This window comes from Melospiza georgiana, chromosome 5, assembly GCF_028018845.1.
Source record: "Melospiza georgiana isolate bMelGeo1 chromosome 5, bMelGeo1.pri, whole genome shotgun sequence".
Taxonomy (NCBI): Eukaryota; Metazoa; Chordata; class Aves; order Passeriformes; family Passerellidae; genus Melospiza; species Melospiza georgiana.
This window is the reverse complement of record NC_080434.1, coordinates 26320347-26335820: the sequence shown is the minus strand read 5'-3', so window position 1 is coordinate 26335820 and position 15474 is coordinate 26320347. Positions and strand designations below refer to the sequence as shown.

The 15474-nt window shown below is 42.7% G+C and overlaps 1 protein-coding gene across 16 annotated transcripts in view; it reads left to right on the top strand.

Moving 5' to 3' along the window:
* ADGRL3 (adhesion G protein-coupled receptor L3) overlaps positions 1 to 15474 on the top strand; it is a 493129-nt gene that overhangs the window by 272081 nt on the left and 205574 nt on the right. For all 16 annotated transcript variants that reach the window (XM_058025189.1, XM_058025176.1, XM_058025182.1 and 13 more), the window contains one exon: positions 9823 to 9932. In XM_058025189.1, coding sequence (XP_057881172.1) covers positions 9823 to 9932 — 110 coding nt within the window. The remainder of the gene's footprint in view (positions 1 to 9822; positions 9933 to 15474) is intronic.

Genomic DNA, 15474 nt, shown 5'->3' with positions numbered 1-15474 from the left:
AGCTAGATCATTTTAACATGTTTCAAAAAGGGATGTTAAAATTTATCTTCCTTTTTATTAGATCCACTGCAGCAAGGCACCCAGTGGCTTTAGAAATGTAAGTAATGAAAAGCAGAGAACAAATGTTAACTATAGAAATGATTTATGGAGACATCTGATGAATTTATCCTGCATCTTCACCCTTTCATCCATCTCCCTGGACTTCAGTTAGTGTGTCTGAGCAGCATCAGTCACATATTTTAAAGCTGACTTGCCAGAGACATGCTCCATGCTCTGGAATGTGGATTTCCCAGTTTTGCCCCACCTAAGGCTCCCATACAATCCTGTGCAGGCTTATATTTTTTTTTCCCCTATGGAACTCTCTGGGTTAGATTACCAAAGTAGGCACTCAGTGACACAGCCTGCTGCCTGAAAAATGCTTAATAGCTGTCAGCTTCAGCTGCTCCTCATGAGAATTGAGGAGTCCCAGGCCATGCTTGAACAGCTGGGCTTTTTTGTAGCTCCTCTAGGAAGAACCGAGCTCTTTGGAGGAATCCAGCCCTAGTGGGAGGCAGAGGCTTTCTGGAAAACTTGGCCTTTGTGTTTAGCTTCCTCAAAGGAGGCTGTCTTACGTACAAGGAGTTTAATTCTTTAATTCTCAGGCGGGCTCTGTATTATGAAATAGTGAATCCTCTACTAACAAAGTATTTTCCACAGAGTCACAAAGAAAACTTGAGGTTTTGCAGAAGCCCTGTTCCTCTGTTCCTACCAGCTGTTGTCCTGCAGATGTTCAGAGGCCCTTTCCTATCAGACTTTTTCTCAAAGGAGTTTTTTAGGCCAAATCTCTGGTTTTTTAAACACATGTTTTAAAGTTGGATAAAGTATGTCATGAACAAGTTGTGTCCCTTTAAGGATGGTGACCAGAGGGTGAGGAAGGAGAAGAGCTGGTGGGCACGTGTAGCTTATGATGGATGGATGGATGGATATGCTGAAAACTGCCCTGGGGAGGTCAAGTGTGGGAGGAATGGGGGTGTGAGAGGCTAGAGGTGTGTGATTAGACTTCACCCAGCCTAGTGCTGAGCACAGTGTAAGAAACCCTCTCTGGAACTGCTGGACATGGTTTTTAAAAATGCTTCCTTCCATCCCTTTCTGTGTTGCTGCATGCAGCCAAAAAATGTTCAGTGCTATGTTTAGACATTTTGAGCAACTTCCCAACTGCAGTTTCAATACATTTGATATTTGGCTTTTTTTTCCCCCTCCTTAGCTTTTGCTTCTGAATCTGTTGGGCAATGCAGAGCTGGGAAGCGTATGAAGGTTTTGTGACAGTGTGATTTCTCTGGAGCTTAGAATCAAAGTGCAGACTGCCTTTATTCAAGCTTTGGGCTGAAGATCAAAGAGGCAGCATTGGTTGTGTTGGAATAAAATAAAAAAAGAAATCACTTTTGAATATTGAACAACATGCTTAGTTCATTTCAGGATTATTTTTTGAGAAAATTCGTTTTGTTTCTGATTATTATTTGCCTTGCTTTAATGCCTGAGGCACAGAGTGGGCCAAGTCTCCTTTGCACGAGGTGCTGTACAAAATCAGGGACCATGAACAAATTCTGTATTAATAGCACATGATGTGGCAGGCTGTTGGAGGCTGTTATTTTACAAATATTATCTTTTTGTCTGAACTGCTTTAGCCATGGTGCTAAAGTCACAACCTGTCACATGTTGATCCTGGGTTTCATTTGGAAATTTACTGTACTCTGCTGCCTCCCTCCCCCCACACCAGGAGGCTGAGGGCCAATTGCCACCTAAACTAAAATCTATCGACCTTTTCTTAAAAATCACCTCAGTACCATGCTATTGGCACGAGCAGCGAGGAGAGATGCTGCTCTGGGTTATAGAAGCAGAACTGCCTGTGTGCCTTTGGTTCACTCTTTAGTTCATCAGGGAGTTGCCCAGCCTTGACCTTCTGTGCTGTTTGGACGTGTTCATTTTGGTTTCATTCAGTTATTATGTCAAATTTGAGTTGGAGTGCAGTACAAATTATTTTGGCCCCAAACCTTTCTTTAACCCTATTTGCAGAGGTGAATGAAAGGCTAATATGTTAAACCTTCCAGCCCATGCATACTGATTACTTCAGCCCCTTTAGAGAAAATATTCTCTGATTTCAGTTTTATCTGTTGCAGCAACTGTTGAGTGGCTGGGATGGGGGCACTGGGTGGTGACAGAAAATGGCAGCAGTAACGTGACAATTAGCAAAGAGGGATATGGTGAAAGTAATACCGGATTTTCCTTTGAAATAGGGTGGAACATTTATTTATGATTTTTTTCTTCATATATTTAAAAAGTTTCTCAGTGTTCACGGTCAAATTTTCTTCCTGCTCAGCCAGTGCTGAGCAGCAGGTTGGTACCTCACAGTGCTAGAGAGCTGCAGCACCTTGGTGCTCCCTGGGCTGCAGGCTCAGTGACAGGCAGGTAATGGTACACAGAGGGTCTGAACACACTTTAGAGCTGTTGTACAGAAAATAACCTATTTCAGCTTGCTCTGGATATCCCAGCTCTGGGTACCTGCACTAAAGAAGAAAAAAATGGGGTTTTAACTCACATTGACTTGTGTTAAAATGGCAATGAAGACAAAGTAATGTGGAGTGCCAGCTGAAATTCAGCCCAGATCTCCCTTAGCCTTTAATTTGACCTCCTAGCCCAAATTAAAAACCAGATTGTTTTCTGTTCACAGTTATTTTAACTAGTGTTAAGTCTGGCTAAACTGATGAGCCTTTTATTGGTTGGTTTGTTTTAGGTGTTAGCTCTCCTCTCCAGATACCCCGACAGTGTTTTGTAAAGTGCTTTTTTATTAGGCTGCTACAGAAGTTTATGGAGTTGGAAAAACTAGAGTACCTGTAAAAGGGCAGATGTAGTTCTTTAAAAGATGAGCTTTACAGTCTTAGGGCCTGGCTGGTGTGCTGATCAGCCCTGAGGGCCATGCAGTAATGCTGGCCTGCATTGCAGACCTGGCCTTGCTCGTGTCCTGATCTCCCCGCAGCTGGAGCAGCGCCGTGACTGCTTGGGCTGTGCTCAGTGCAGGTCTGTTTTCCATGCTGACCCAAACTCTTTGTCCAAGTACACCCAGTGGCTGGGGCACATTGTGGTTTTGCTGTTCTTGCTTTCAGGATGAGAGTCTCTCTCACCAGGCTTGTTTCCTGTAGCTGCAGGGGTGCTGCACATGGGCACGGGGCACTTGGCCAGGCTCACCTGTTGCCCTGCACAATCATTGCCTTTGGGGATTCCACCTCCTCCCCTCACTGTGCTAATTGCAAGGAGATGGGGCAAAATAAATCCCAGGAAACTGTAAATGTAAAGGACATTACATGATGAAGCACAGAGGAAAAAGCTTTTGTTGCTTGGGGGAGCTCTCATTTGGAGGTTGATGATGAATCACATCATCCCTGCTGGCAGGTCCTGCCCTAGACCTCAGATTACTGGCCTCGGGTGTCCCCGGCAGCTCAGCAGATAAACCAAGTTCAGGAGTGCCCCAAATTTTTATTAAAAACTCTTAAATCTTGTGAATTTGCTACTAAATGTCTCTTGTTAAATTTTAAGGGCCTTATCAAGGAGTTGAAACACTGCAATTATTTTTTTGATTTTTAGTCTGTAAACCTGGTATTTAATTTATTTCCAGGACCTGTTTTCCTTCTTGCTCCCAGGCTCTCTATAACATATCAAGGTAGTCCCTTTGGTGACCTTTGCAGCTCATATTTGGTTTGGCTGTGCAGGATTTTTCTGGTGTTTTGCTGGCTGGGATTTTGGGGTGGTTTTGGAGGCTTGTTTTCCTTCAATTTTCTTTTGTTCAATATACAATAATAACAAGGGGGATTAAATAGGTTGGAGCTATAGAAAGAGGACTCCTTTTCCCATCAAACTTTATAAGATTTTACAATAATCATAGCAGTTTAAATGTATCTCATTGGCATTTCTGCACAGAGGCACTAGGTGAGGCTGCAATTAGAGTGCTCTGCCTCATCCTGTATTAGTTTGATCACATAAGAAGCAGCCTATCTGACAGCTCTAGCACCTGGATAATTAAAACCTGTCAATAAAACAACAAAATGCACTGTGTAGTGGGACTCGTCTGTGCTAGCATTAAACACCGCAGATAATTATATCGCAGCAGAGGTTGGAAAGCCAGCCTCTCAGTGCTCTGAAAGATCAATAAAAAGGCCCATTCATAATGAAAAAAATGCTAGAGAAACTGGATTTTCATCTCCCTGTCATTAGATGCTTTGCTTTTAAGGTTTTGCAGAGGCAGAAGAAGATTCTGTTGAGGAATTCTTTGTTTCTGGAAGCTAAACAGATGGGGGATTTAGCTTTGCTTTTGTGCAGTGCATTACTGAAAGCAAATGTGCTGAACCCAAGTCTTTTCTGGGGGCTTAGAGTTCTATTCTCCACTGCCTCCCTTTTCTGCTTGCCTTTTTTTTTTTCCGTTTACCCCTTATTTCCAACCCATCATGTGAGCTCCACTTTTTAGTGATATTTCTCTTTGCTTCCTGTTTACTTTCTCCAGGGCTTTTTTTTTTTTTTTCCTTGGCTCTTCCTAAAGGGCTAATTTGGAAATATCATATATTGACAGGGGAGAACATACTCCTGGCTGACTTATTTGCTGCGACAGCCTCTTTCTTAAAGCACTCATCCAGAGAGGAGATTTTTGTGTTCCAGGGAAGGAAAAGCATGTCTTGCAGCATTGCCATGAAGGATAATGAATTAAGTCTGTCTGTTACTGTAAAACCATTAGAAAAGCATAATAGACCTTGAGGAAGAGGCTTAGATATTGATGTCTTGGCTATATTAGCGTGCCTGGGCACACGATGGCTGCCTTGTCTTTGCAGAAAAAAATAAAGTCTGTGTAAAGTAGGTGTTTCAGCTGAGGGCAGGGAGAAGAGCACTGGCTGCCAAAAAAACAAGGCACTCTATGAAACACAGGTGAGTGGTTTGGTTGGCACATGTGGGCATTAAGCTTCCTTGTTGGAAGCTGCTCTAGGTGGAGGGTAGCACAGCTATGAGCAGGGGCTGGATGTGGCAGCTCAGTACCTGCCCTGTAAATCTAAGTGTGTGGATGTGAAATTTCCTCATCCTCATGGTTTTTAACACCAGTTTGGACTCTGACAATCTGAGGATTCAGAGGAGGCAGGTGGCTTCCCCAGGTAGTAGCTTCCACTGTGCCATATTCACAGGAGCTTCAGTGTTGCAGGAATTGTTGCTTCATCTCTGAAGGGCTGGTCTCTGGAGGATTAGGAGAAGGAGGATGTGTTGGGGTCAAATCAATGTTTGAGCCTCTAGGCTTGAGGTAGAGCTGGGCATGGGTTCTCGTTGCTCTTCTCCTGATGTCCCTAGCACAGCAGGTGCCTGCCTCCATGGTTTGGGCACCTGCTTTTATTGTCTGGTTCCCACCTAGATGGGGAGTTGGAAGACTTGCTGGTATTGCACCTGCCATGATTAATGCTGAAAGGCTTTCGTTTGGAATTGATCTTTGATTTTATGCTGCCTTTGCGTTTTTGTTCTGACAAACATATTGCCCCAGACACGTCTAGCCTGATGTTGTTGACGTGTCTATGCTTTAAAGGTTTCTGGAAAGCCTGAAAATAAACTGCCAAACTTTTTTTTCCCCCCTTTCTTGATCTCTTGCTAAATATATTAACAATGTCAGCATTGGAAAAAAAATTAAAGATATCACAGCAGGAATAAGCAGCTGTTTACATCTAAAGTGTTTCTGTTTTGTTGTCACAAGATGACCTTGTCACTTACAAATCATAAAAATTTTTCCAGGGAGAAGAAATGGAAGTTTGCTGAAGGGGAATGAAGTTTTGGTGTTGTTTTTAGTTAAAGTCTGAACAGAGAGTTGTAAGCAGAGTTGAGCCCTGCAGCTGGTCCTGAACTCAAATGTTTCCTTCAGTCCCACTGCTATAAATGCAAAGCAAATGACAAATGAAATACTATTCCTGTTTCACATTAAAACTCCTGAAAGTCATTTTCCACTGGAACTGGGAGAAGTTCTGCAAAAATAATCCATGTTTTCCGTTACGGTGTATTTGTTACAGTGGATTGACACCTCACTTCTAGATTAAACACTTTTCCACATATCCAGATATCCAGATAGAAAGACAAAAAGGGGGGTCTTAACTAGTAGGAATAAATACAGCTGGTAAGAATGTATAGGACTCCCCCGTTTTTTTCTCTTTCTTTCTGTTTTTTTTGGTTTTTTTTGGTTTTTTTTGTTTTGTTTTGTTTTTTTTGTTTGGTTTGGGTTTTTCTTGTCTTTTTTTAAAAAATAATCTTGCAACAATTTGCACTTTTCACAGTAGGGTGATTTTTTCCTCTCGAAAACATAGATGGGAATAACATGAACTTATGTTTATGAGATGATGGATGTTTAAAGGCTGCCAAGTACCTTGGACTGACTTCAGGAGAATTTGGAATATTCTCTTTTCCTGAACGTACAGGAACAGATAGGAATTGGTGTCTCAAGTTGGGCTGCAAATGCTGATCCTGGGTTTTGCTTTGGTTTCTGGTCTCTTGGTTGGTCTTGCTGAACTAAGTGGACACTTTTGGTTCAGAGAAAGGGTCTACAAATCCCAGCAGCAGTTAGGGAGGTGGCTCAAGACATGGAGAGGGTCTTTGAGAACCAGTGTCTTTACTCAGGTGCCCACCTTGCACTTCAGGATGTACCAGGGAAAGAGGAATGATGCATAAAACAAACCAACGCACACACAAAAAGATGGCTATAAATTTCTTGTCAGATTTCATAATAACAAACAACAAGGTGAGCTTAAGGGGCTCGCTTGAGGGGCTACTTCAGTTCTCTTGTGTCTCCAGAACGTTTGTTTTTAAAATGCTGGACAAACTAATAAAATGGAAGCTGTTTTTTTTAATAGCATAAAATTATCTATCTGATACCCACTGCTAAGCCTCACAACTTGTAGGAGTTTGGAGCAAGTGTTGCCAAGACCCAGGTGCCAGGAAATCCCAAGATTCCATGTAAAATCCTGTGATTTACAAGGAAGAGCTCATGGCCTGGTTTGCTGGAAATGAAGTATAGCAGGAATACATTATGGGTTTTCTCCCTGTGATTTTCAAGGCTACAGATTCATCATCTTTTACACATCTCCTTTCCCATGTCACTTTTTGCATGTCACTTAGTGTCACCTGGGCCTTTAATCTGTCTGGAAAGAAATATGACAAAGCTGAAGGGACCAAGAAGCTGTTGTAAAAGGGATAAAATGCATGAGCAAAGGCAGAGCAACCAGAGCTCTAATGATGAGTGGTTTTTACTTCTTTCTGCCCTTAAAATTTCCATAACCTGATGTCTGACAGTAATAGTTCATTGAACAGACATTAGGTTTTTTCCTATGGTTGTTAGTGTAAATTGCCATCATCCCTTTAAGTGTGCTGGAATGAGAAACTTCCGTGTTTCACCCTGGGGTGATAAAAGGAAGCTCAAAATGCCAAGTGCCAGATTCAGTTTTGCTGCCCATAGGAAAGGAGTGTGAAAAAGAGAGGAGGTTGAGTTCTTCTGGTTTTCATTTTGGGGTTTGTTTTTTGGTTTGGGTGGGGCTTTTTTTTGTTCTGCTTTTTTCTAGTTTTGTGGTTTTTTGGGTTTTTTTTGGTTTTTTTTTGGTTTTTTTGTTTGTTTGTTTGTTTGTTTACTTTTGATATGAACCCTTTTAAAGTTAATTTTGTGAGTTACTGACACTACATAGTATTTGTGATTTTGAGAGTTTTTCATTTGGTTTTCTGTGTTTCCTCCCCAAGGTGGCACTGATAATTTGATCTCACCTTCTTTGAAAGTTCCTGTGTTTGGTAGGCTTTGCCGTCCCCCATTCCAGGAAAGTGTAGGGGGGCTTCAGGATGTCCTAGAGTTGGGGGGAAAAGCTTCTGCATTTCTGTACATCCTGCATTCCCCATTCAGACCCTTGTATCATGAAGCTTTTAGTCTTTTTGGTGATATTGCAGAAGGTAGCATGCATTTGTGGAGGTTAAAACTGTGCTATTCACATACAAGTTTCCAGGTTGTATTTTCACTTCTCTTTTATGTAGCCAAGTTCTTGCATTAAAAAGAAAGAACCACAAGGAAATGCTTGACCACTCAAAGCAAATGCTTCCTTGCAAACAGAAAGGAAACACAACACAGATGAGCCCTAAAGGTGGTTGTTCCTCCCTCCACCTCCAGTTCCTCCTAGTTCTGGATCTTTACTGGTGATTTTGAAAGGTATCTTTGATCCATTGCTGTTATTCTGTGTAATGTGGCCAGTGCTGTCCCTTCAGCCAGGAAGACTATTGATTAGACCAGTGAAATTGCTTTTTGAAAGGCACACTAAGCCCAGTAAAGGATTTTTGTTGAAAGTGAAATTCTGGATGATGTTCAAAGCCTCTCCTGGAAAACTGCCCACTTGCATGGTCTGAGCTACCTGTGATATCCCAGCATGGGTGAGGACATTATCTTTTTTGTTAAGGAAATTATTTTTCTGTCTGTATAACAAAACTAGTCACTTGCTGTGATAACTGTTGTCTTTCAGCTAGAAAACAGGAGAATGTCCCAGCCCTCTGGATTATCTGGGATCCAGCAAAACAGCCTGATGAGCAAGCGTATCCGCTCTTATTATTCTTTCCATAAAATTAAAGAAATTATGGAGCTTAAGGCAATTGCTAATGAATCAATTTTAATTTACAGGCTCAAATAAAATCCGCATTAAGGCTGACAAACTGTAGCTTCAGGTAAACACGAAGCATTTCCACTGCAGACCTAAATTAATTCTGTGCTGGATGTAGCTTCTGCCAGAACAGCAGAAGGGTCAGGGGTCCCTTTCATGTCAGAGGAGGCAGAATCCTTATGGAAATAGGTGCAGTGGTCTAGCCCTTAGGAGGTCTCTTTCTGGTGTGCAAAAGCAGAAAAATCAAAGACTAATAGTATTTCTCTCTCTTTTTTTTTATTTAAACAAACAAAGAAGCAGATGATTTTTCTCTATGGAATCACTGTTTGCTAAATGCTTTTGCATCACTAATTGTACATTAGAGGTGTTTGTCCCATGAAATCAGAGGCAAATGTGGGTTTCTACACATGGACCAGTATATGCTCAGGAAGAGCATCTTGCAGAACCCAACCTCTGTGTATGTTCTCCTAAGCTGAACGATGCTCACTGCAGCAGGCAGGGTCAGTTCCTTCTGTGTCTTCTTCATTGAGAGCAAGCTTTTTGGAAAAAGTACCTCATTTCAGGAGGTGCATCCATGGTGGGCAGAATGATGGAATAAAGCTTAGCCATTTGTGCCTAATGCAAGGGTGTTGTTTTGTGAATGATCAGACTTGGAAGTTTCTCTAACAGGCTTTGTATGAAAACATTGTTTTGGTTTTTAGACAGCTTATTTGGTGATATTTTTTTTCCTCCCACTCAAGTCTTGCTGTTTCTAGTCTTTGCTTTGGCTTAAAGAGTGTTATACAAGATAACTGGTTTTGTGAGAACACTTTATAAAAATGTTGCAAAACATATTGTTATGTCTGCTATAAAACATGCAATGATTATTTTTGCTGCCGTTGTTGGTTTAGTCCTTGCATTTTATTTGTGGGGATGCTAGTATTAAAGAAATACCTCCTGGAGGGGAAGGGCTGTGCCACCATGCCTCACCTCTTTTGGTAATAAGCTGATGAAGATGTTGGTGTTTGCCATCAGCCTCACTGCTGAGCTTCCCCAGGGGATGCTGTAGTCCTGGCTCCTGCATCTTTTTGACACTGCAGGGGCCACTCAGCTTCTTGAGCTGTCCTTCTGTCTGGTCTGTTTCCTGACTCTTATCTCTGTTGCTTTCCAGGTGCAGTAATCGGACCCAGTGTGCGGTTGTTGCTGGCCCCGATGTGTTCCCAGACCCGTGCCCCGGGACCTACAAGTACCTGGAAGTGCAGTATGAGTGTGTCCCTTACAGTATGTATCCTGATATATTTGCACTTGTTATTTCAGTAGAGATTTATTGTGGAGATTAGGACAGCCTTGAGCTTGTCTCTTGTTGCTCAAGGGCGAGTAAAGCAGCCCATGTGCATCATATGAGACTGAGCTGATAAGATATGAAAAATTGTTCTCTGTGTCAGGTTTGTGCTTAGGTTAAAAATATCCTAATAATGTCTTCCATGTTGTACAGCATAACAGTGACATACCATCTTCTGGAAAACACTTGGGAAACCCCATTAGAGAAAGCAAACCAGAGGAATGAAGCCCTATTGCTGGCTTACAGCTTCTCTTTACAGAGGTTTATGCTTGTAATCATACAGCATTGTGCTTTGACTGACCTATGTCCATGTAATTGATGGCATTTGATAAGTGCCTTAAATACAGTATTGTATCACCAAGGAGGTAGGAAGCTGTTGTTTTGGGTAATTTGATGTTTGATTGTAGAAAAGTAATTTATAAGCTTCCAAAGTTACAAAGGCAAATTAGAGGCAAGCCATTTAGACTGAATTTTTGAGGGTAGAAAGCCAGTCACCTGAGATGACAACAATATGTGCCAAGTGGGAAATTCAGAGCCACAAAAAGTTGTGTACCTCAGAATTTGTTTTCTGTAGAAACCAAATTTGTTACATGCAGGTAAGGCCCTACTGCCAAAAAGGGCGTACATGAAAAAGGAAATAACAATGATAGTATTGGAAAGTGCACTTTTTATTAGCAGTTGTAGAGAGCTGAGTGATGAATAACAGCACCGTTTCCAGGTTTTCTGTTTGAGCAGGCCAACGCTTATTGTAGCACACCTCTCAAAATAATAAAGCACGTATGGGAATGTATGCTTTCAACCCACAGTGTTGTATTGAGAGAGCAGCAGGAGGCATCAATCTGCTGAAACCCAGAGTTTGGCTCGGGGACTAAGACCATCTTTGTTGCCTCAAGCAGGGGCTGCCGGAGAGCAGACGTGGCTGAGCAATGGCAGGCACCCTGTGCAGAGGGGAAAGCAGAGCCCACAGCCCCTGGGGTGGTCCCCATGCCCCAGGCAGGAGGTGGCCACCTGCCTGCTGCCACAGCCTGAACAGGCTGTGTGGTCTTTGGTTTCTGTGAAACTCCAGCACCACCTCTCTGAGTAAAGGGGACCTCTCTGTTGAGGGACTCAGATTCTCTGCTGGCAGCAGTCTCAGTGTGTCCAGATTTGATTTTTCTAAACAAAACTGTGAAGCTTCTAAATTCAGTGATGGAATACTTTTTATGGGGTGAGCTATTAAACTCATGTTTAATGGAAAGATTGACATCAGGGCTTAGGATCTACCCTATGAAGCAGAATATACTCCAAATTATAGTTTAGAGTTATTCCACTCTAAATGAGGCTTTTCATTTCAGAAGCAACACTGTGCATGGAAAGGGTTAGGGAAGATTGGTTTCAACTTATCACAGCAGGTTGTATTTCCCTGTGATTTTTGATTTGCATGAGGGTATGCTGTTCCCTCCAGAGACTGGGCTGGTAAAGCAGTAGTCATTACCTGGTACCCCTCCACAGCCTTTGTTGCACATAAAACAAAGAGGAATAGTGGTGCCTTGTGAGAAAGGCAATATGTCAGTATTACACCCCAAAGTGTTAATTGGCCCTGTGTACAAGAAGTAGAATAACTCTTGTGAGAGGCTGCTCAGTAATAAATGTACAGTAGGGATTGAGTATTTTTTAATGATCTGAATGTAGGGAGGAGAAGGATGACAACTGACATGCTGCTTTTGCAATTAAGGTAGGAGCTTTGATGGCTGCTTCCTCCACTTCTTTATGAATCAAATATGGGGCCTCTGCAAGTAGAGTTAGGGGAGGAAGACAAAGGACAGGCACATGATGAAATAGGATCTAGTATTCTGAGGTTGTTGTTGTGTGTTACCTAGGAAATTTTGGATCAAATCTTCATGAGTTGTTATTCAGTGTAGCAGCAGTGAACTAGGTTGTGTTTAAGCAAACTGTGTCCCTTCAAATGCTGGCATGGAGTGGGAAACCTAGAGCTCCCTTTTATTCTTTTCCTGCCTTAGTCTGTGCCTGGCTTTGTTGCTGCACCTCGATTTCTTCCCTCAGAATGGTCAGATTAACGTTGTAGATAGATGTTCCCCCCCTGGGCCCCATGAGTGTCCCATAAGTGAAAGCCACCCAATTGATGGGGAAGGTGTCAGCTCTGGGCAAGTAGGTCAGCAAAGGCATGTCTGGACCAAAGCCATGCCTGGTGGATGAAATCTGTTCCTTCTTTTCTGCCCTGTTACTGTCAGAGGTCGGCTCTTGTCACTGAGCCCACATGCCCCTGTGCAGCCAGCCTTTGGGAGTGGTGGGCTCGGCCATATGGCCATCTGCTAAAGGAGCACCTCAGCTGCACCATAAAGGAATTAATATTTCAGCAGGCAGTTGTACTCGTGTGCAATTCCAGCTTGCCTTTGTCTGGTTGGATGGGTTGCTCCTCAGAGTTTCAAATTATTCTTTATGGACAGAGAGTGGGTTTACCCAAGTGTTGGCTGAGCAGCAGAAGGGAGGGTGTGTGCATCTCAAGAGGAGAGGGTTTGGGAGTCATCTTCAACAGATGTTGTTAGGACTGACCCTAGGCACTTGTGCTCAGTATAGTGCTAGTGTATTTCCTCCCCCAAAGAAAAAAAAATGGAAGATTTAAACCTCCATTCATTAGTCTGTTTCTCTTGAGATTTTATTATTTATTTATTAATTCTTCCACCACTAGCTTATATCGTTTTCTAGAGGAAATCATCCTCCTTTCCTCTCAGATGGGGGAAATCTAAGTGTCCTCTAACTTCAATAGCTCATATACTGTAAAATCTCCTTTTCATTACCCCACACACTGCATTCCTGCGTGTTCACTAGATACTCCTGACAAGGAGAGTTTTCTGAGCCTGCAGTTACTCTCACCATGTGGACAAGATGAGAGATGATTATGCAGATAGCCCAGTCCTCTCCTCATATATTCCTGATCCTGTAGTTGCTTTATTGGGTAGCAGCAGCCTTCAACTAGAATGGACAATCATTCCAGGACACCTGGGCTTCTTAGGTTGCCCTCTGACAGTGAAATGTAGGTGATATCAGCAGGTAAAAAGATAGCAAACCTAATTTGTCAGGCTTCAGTGGCATCAGTTGTCCTATTTTTCTGGTATCAGAAAAAATAATCCAAATAATTTTGTCTTTCTCAAAGCAGGCCTTAGCATGTGGCATGTATTTCTCTTAACGCTTGCTTTAAGTACTGCCTCTTTTCTTCTGAAATACTTAATACTTTAATATTTAATACTTTACTACTCCAATTTTCTTGAATTGAATTTGCTTTTAGTAATTACTGACCAAGAGAGATTTTCCATGGTTTTTCATGGAATGTATACTACTGCAAACCTGCAGTCTGCCACTGCCAGAGCTGTGGACATGTTTCATAGTGGAGAGGTGACTGAGCTGTTTTGTGCTGTGTGTGACTATGAGAAACCTGACATGGTGAGGGTCCCCTTGATCCAGTGTTCTGTTGTTTCCTGCTGCATTCTTTCCCTCTGCCCTTCTCCCTTTACAGAGCAGAGTTAATTGGGTAATGGGAACAGCAGTGGTGGAGGTGGTTTTTAAAGCTAGGTCAACACTCTTATTGCTAACACTTCACTGTAATCTTCTGGTGCTTGTACAATCCTGTTGTCATGGTGCCAGTACATTTAGGAGTAAATTTTTTCTTATTTCACCTTTGTAATGTGCTAAAGGCCTTCCTGTTTTACCCATGAGCCAGTGCAGAAAGGAATGTTTTATCCAAAGCTGTACATGAGACCAGTGGCCAGCAAGAGAGCCCAATTTTGGACGAGCAGTGGTGTTGGGAGAGCTGGCCAGCTAGTTGTCACTCTCATTAGACACATTGTCCAGGTTTAGATCAAATCTTGGGACGAATCCCCCAAAGGAGCTTCGGTGGGAAAAGCCAATACAATTGTCCCCTCCCCCCAACTGGTCCGGGAGGAAAAAAATACTTCCTTGGAGAAAGATGGAAAAAACCTGTTTATTAAACAATAAAACCAAAACAATATCAAACAATGAGACCCCTTGCCACTCTAAAAGAGATGACAAACTGAGAAAACCCCGGGTTGTAGCTCAGCTCACCCAGTCTCTGATCACTCCCTCAGTGCTGTAATTGTCACAGGCCAGGCCTGGCCCAGTGGGCCACAGCTGCAGCTGCCGATGCTCTCCTGGGTGTTCAGTCCAGAGCAGTTTCAAGAGGTCCAAAGAAAAGGGGAAAAACACAGTCCAGAGAACTTCTCTGCCTCAGCTAGCTAAACTAACTAAAAGCAAAAGAAGAGCTCTGTCCCGCTGTCTGTTCATCCAAAGACAAGACAGTCAGGAGCAGGAATGTGGAGGAGTGAGTGCAGTGTCTGAAAACAAACTGCGCGCTTCTTCTCTCCCCCCCTTCACTCTCTGGAACACTCTTAAAGGTGCAAAACTTATTATTCAGCATAAACAGAATGAGACGATTAGGGATAAAAGCATCATATAGTCAACCCAGGGCACACATTTTCTGTCAATAACATGAGAAACCCAAACGCACCCTTTGGTTTTGCTAATGCTGCCTCTGTATGTACATGACACTCAAGCCGTCCATATTTTAGTGGTTCTGCGGGTATTTTGGAGAAGAAGGAGTGGAGTGAACAACCCAGTTGAGGCTCCCTTTTCTCTCTTGAGAACATGTGCTCTGTAGGACATGGCAGTGGCACTGCCCTTCATGGGTGGCACTCCAGATCAGAAGAGGGGTAAATTCCAGCATGCTAGCAGCTATTGCCCGCTGGCTTAGACTGACATTTAGGGATTGTCTGCATTTAGTTTTTAGTTGGGTTTTGAAAATGATACTAGTTGAAAGCGTGAGAGGTATTTTGGAATGCTTTCTTCTGTTCATTTCCCTGTGGAGACAACCTTACAGGCTCCCAAAGATCCAGCACAGTGTCGAAAAGAAGATTTAGGTGTACCTGAGTCAGATTTACCTTCAGTTTTCAGATTTACCTTTACTTTTCAGTTTATTCTGCGCTCTCAGTTCCATTAGGCTCTAGGTTTTGGAGGTCATAGAATAACCTCCAACTTGTTCACTGTTGTCCTTCAGAAGCAGTCTGTTTTTTAAACAGGAAATTGGAAAATTTAAGCTATAGGATAGGGCAAAGTGCCAAAAGGGTGGTTACTCAATGAGGACAAGCCCATTGCTGCATTGATGGAAAGGATGGCAGCAGCAGGAGGGTGCCTCAGGCATGGCATGTCCCACTGTGATGATAACCTGCCTCACACCCAGGCCACCAGGCTTTCATCAGCTTTTGATATTGGGGAGATCTGTTCAAAGGGATGTTTCTTGCAAGGGAAAAATGCTCATGGCTTCCAGGAAAGGATGAATTGTTCTTTCCATTCTGTTTCTTTCTGTGTGGGCTAATGTGAAGGCACGACATATCTCTGGTGCTTACAGAGAATTTCCTTCTTCTTTAATACTAACAAGAGGAAGGGAGAAAAAAAAAACCCACAAAAAAC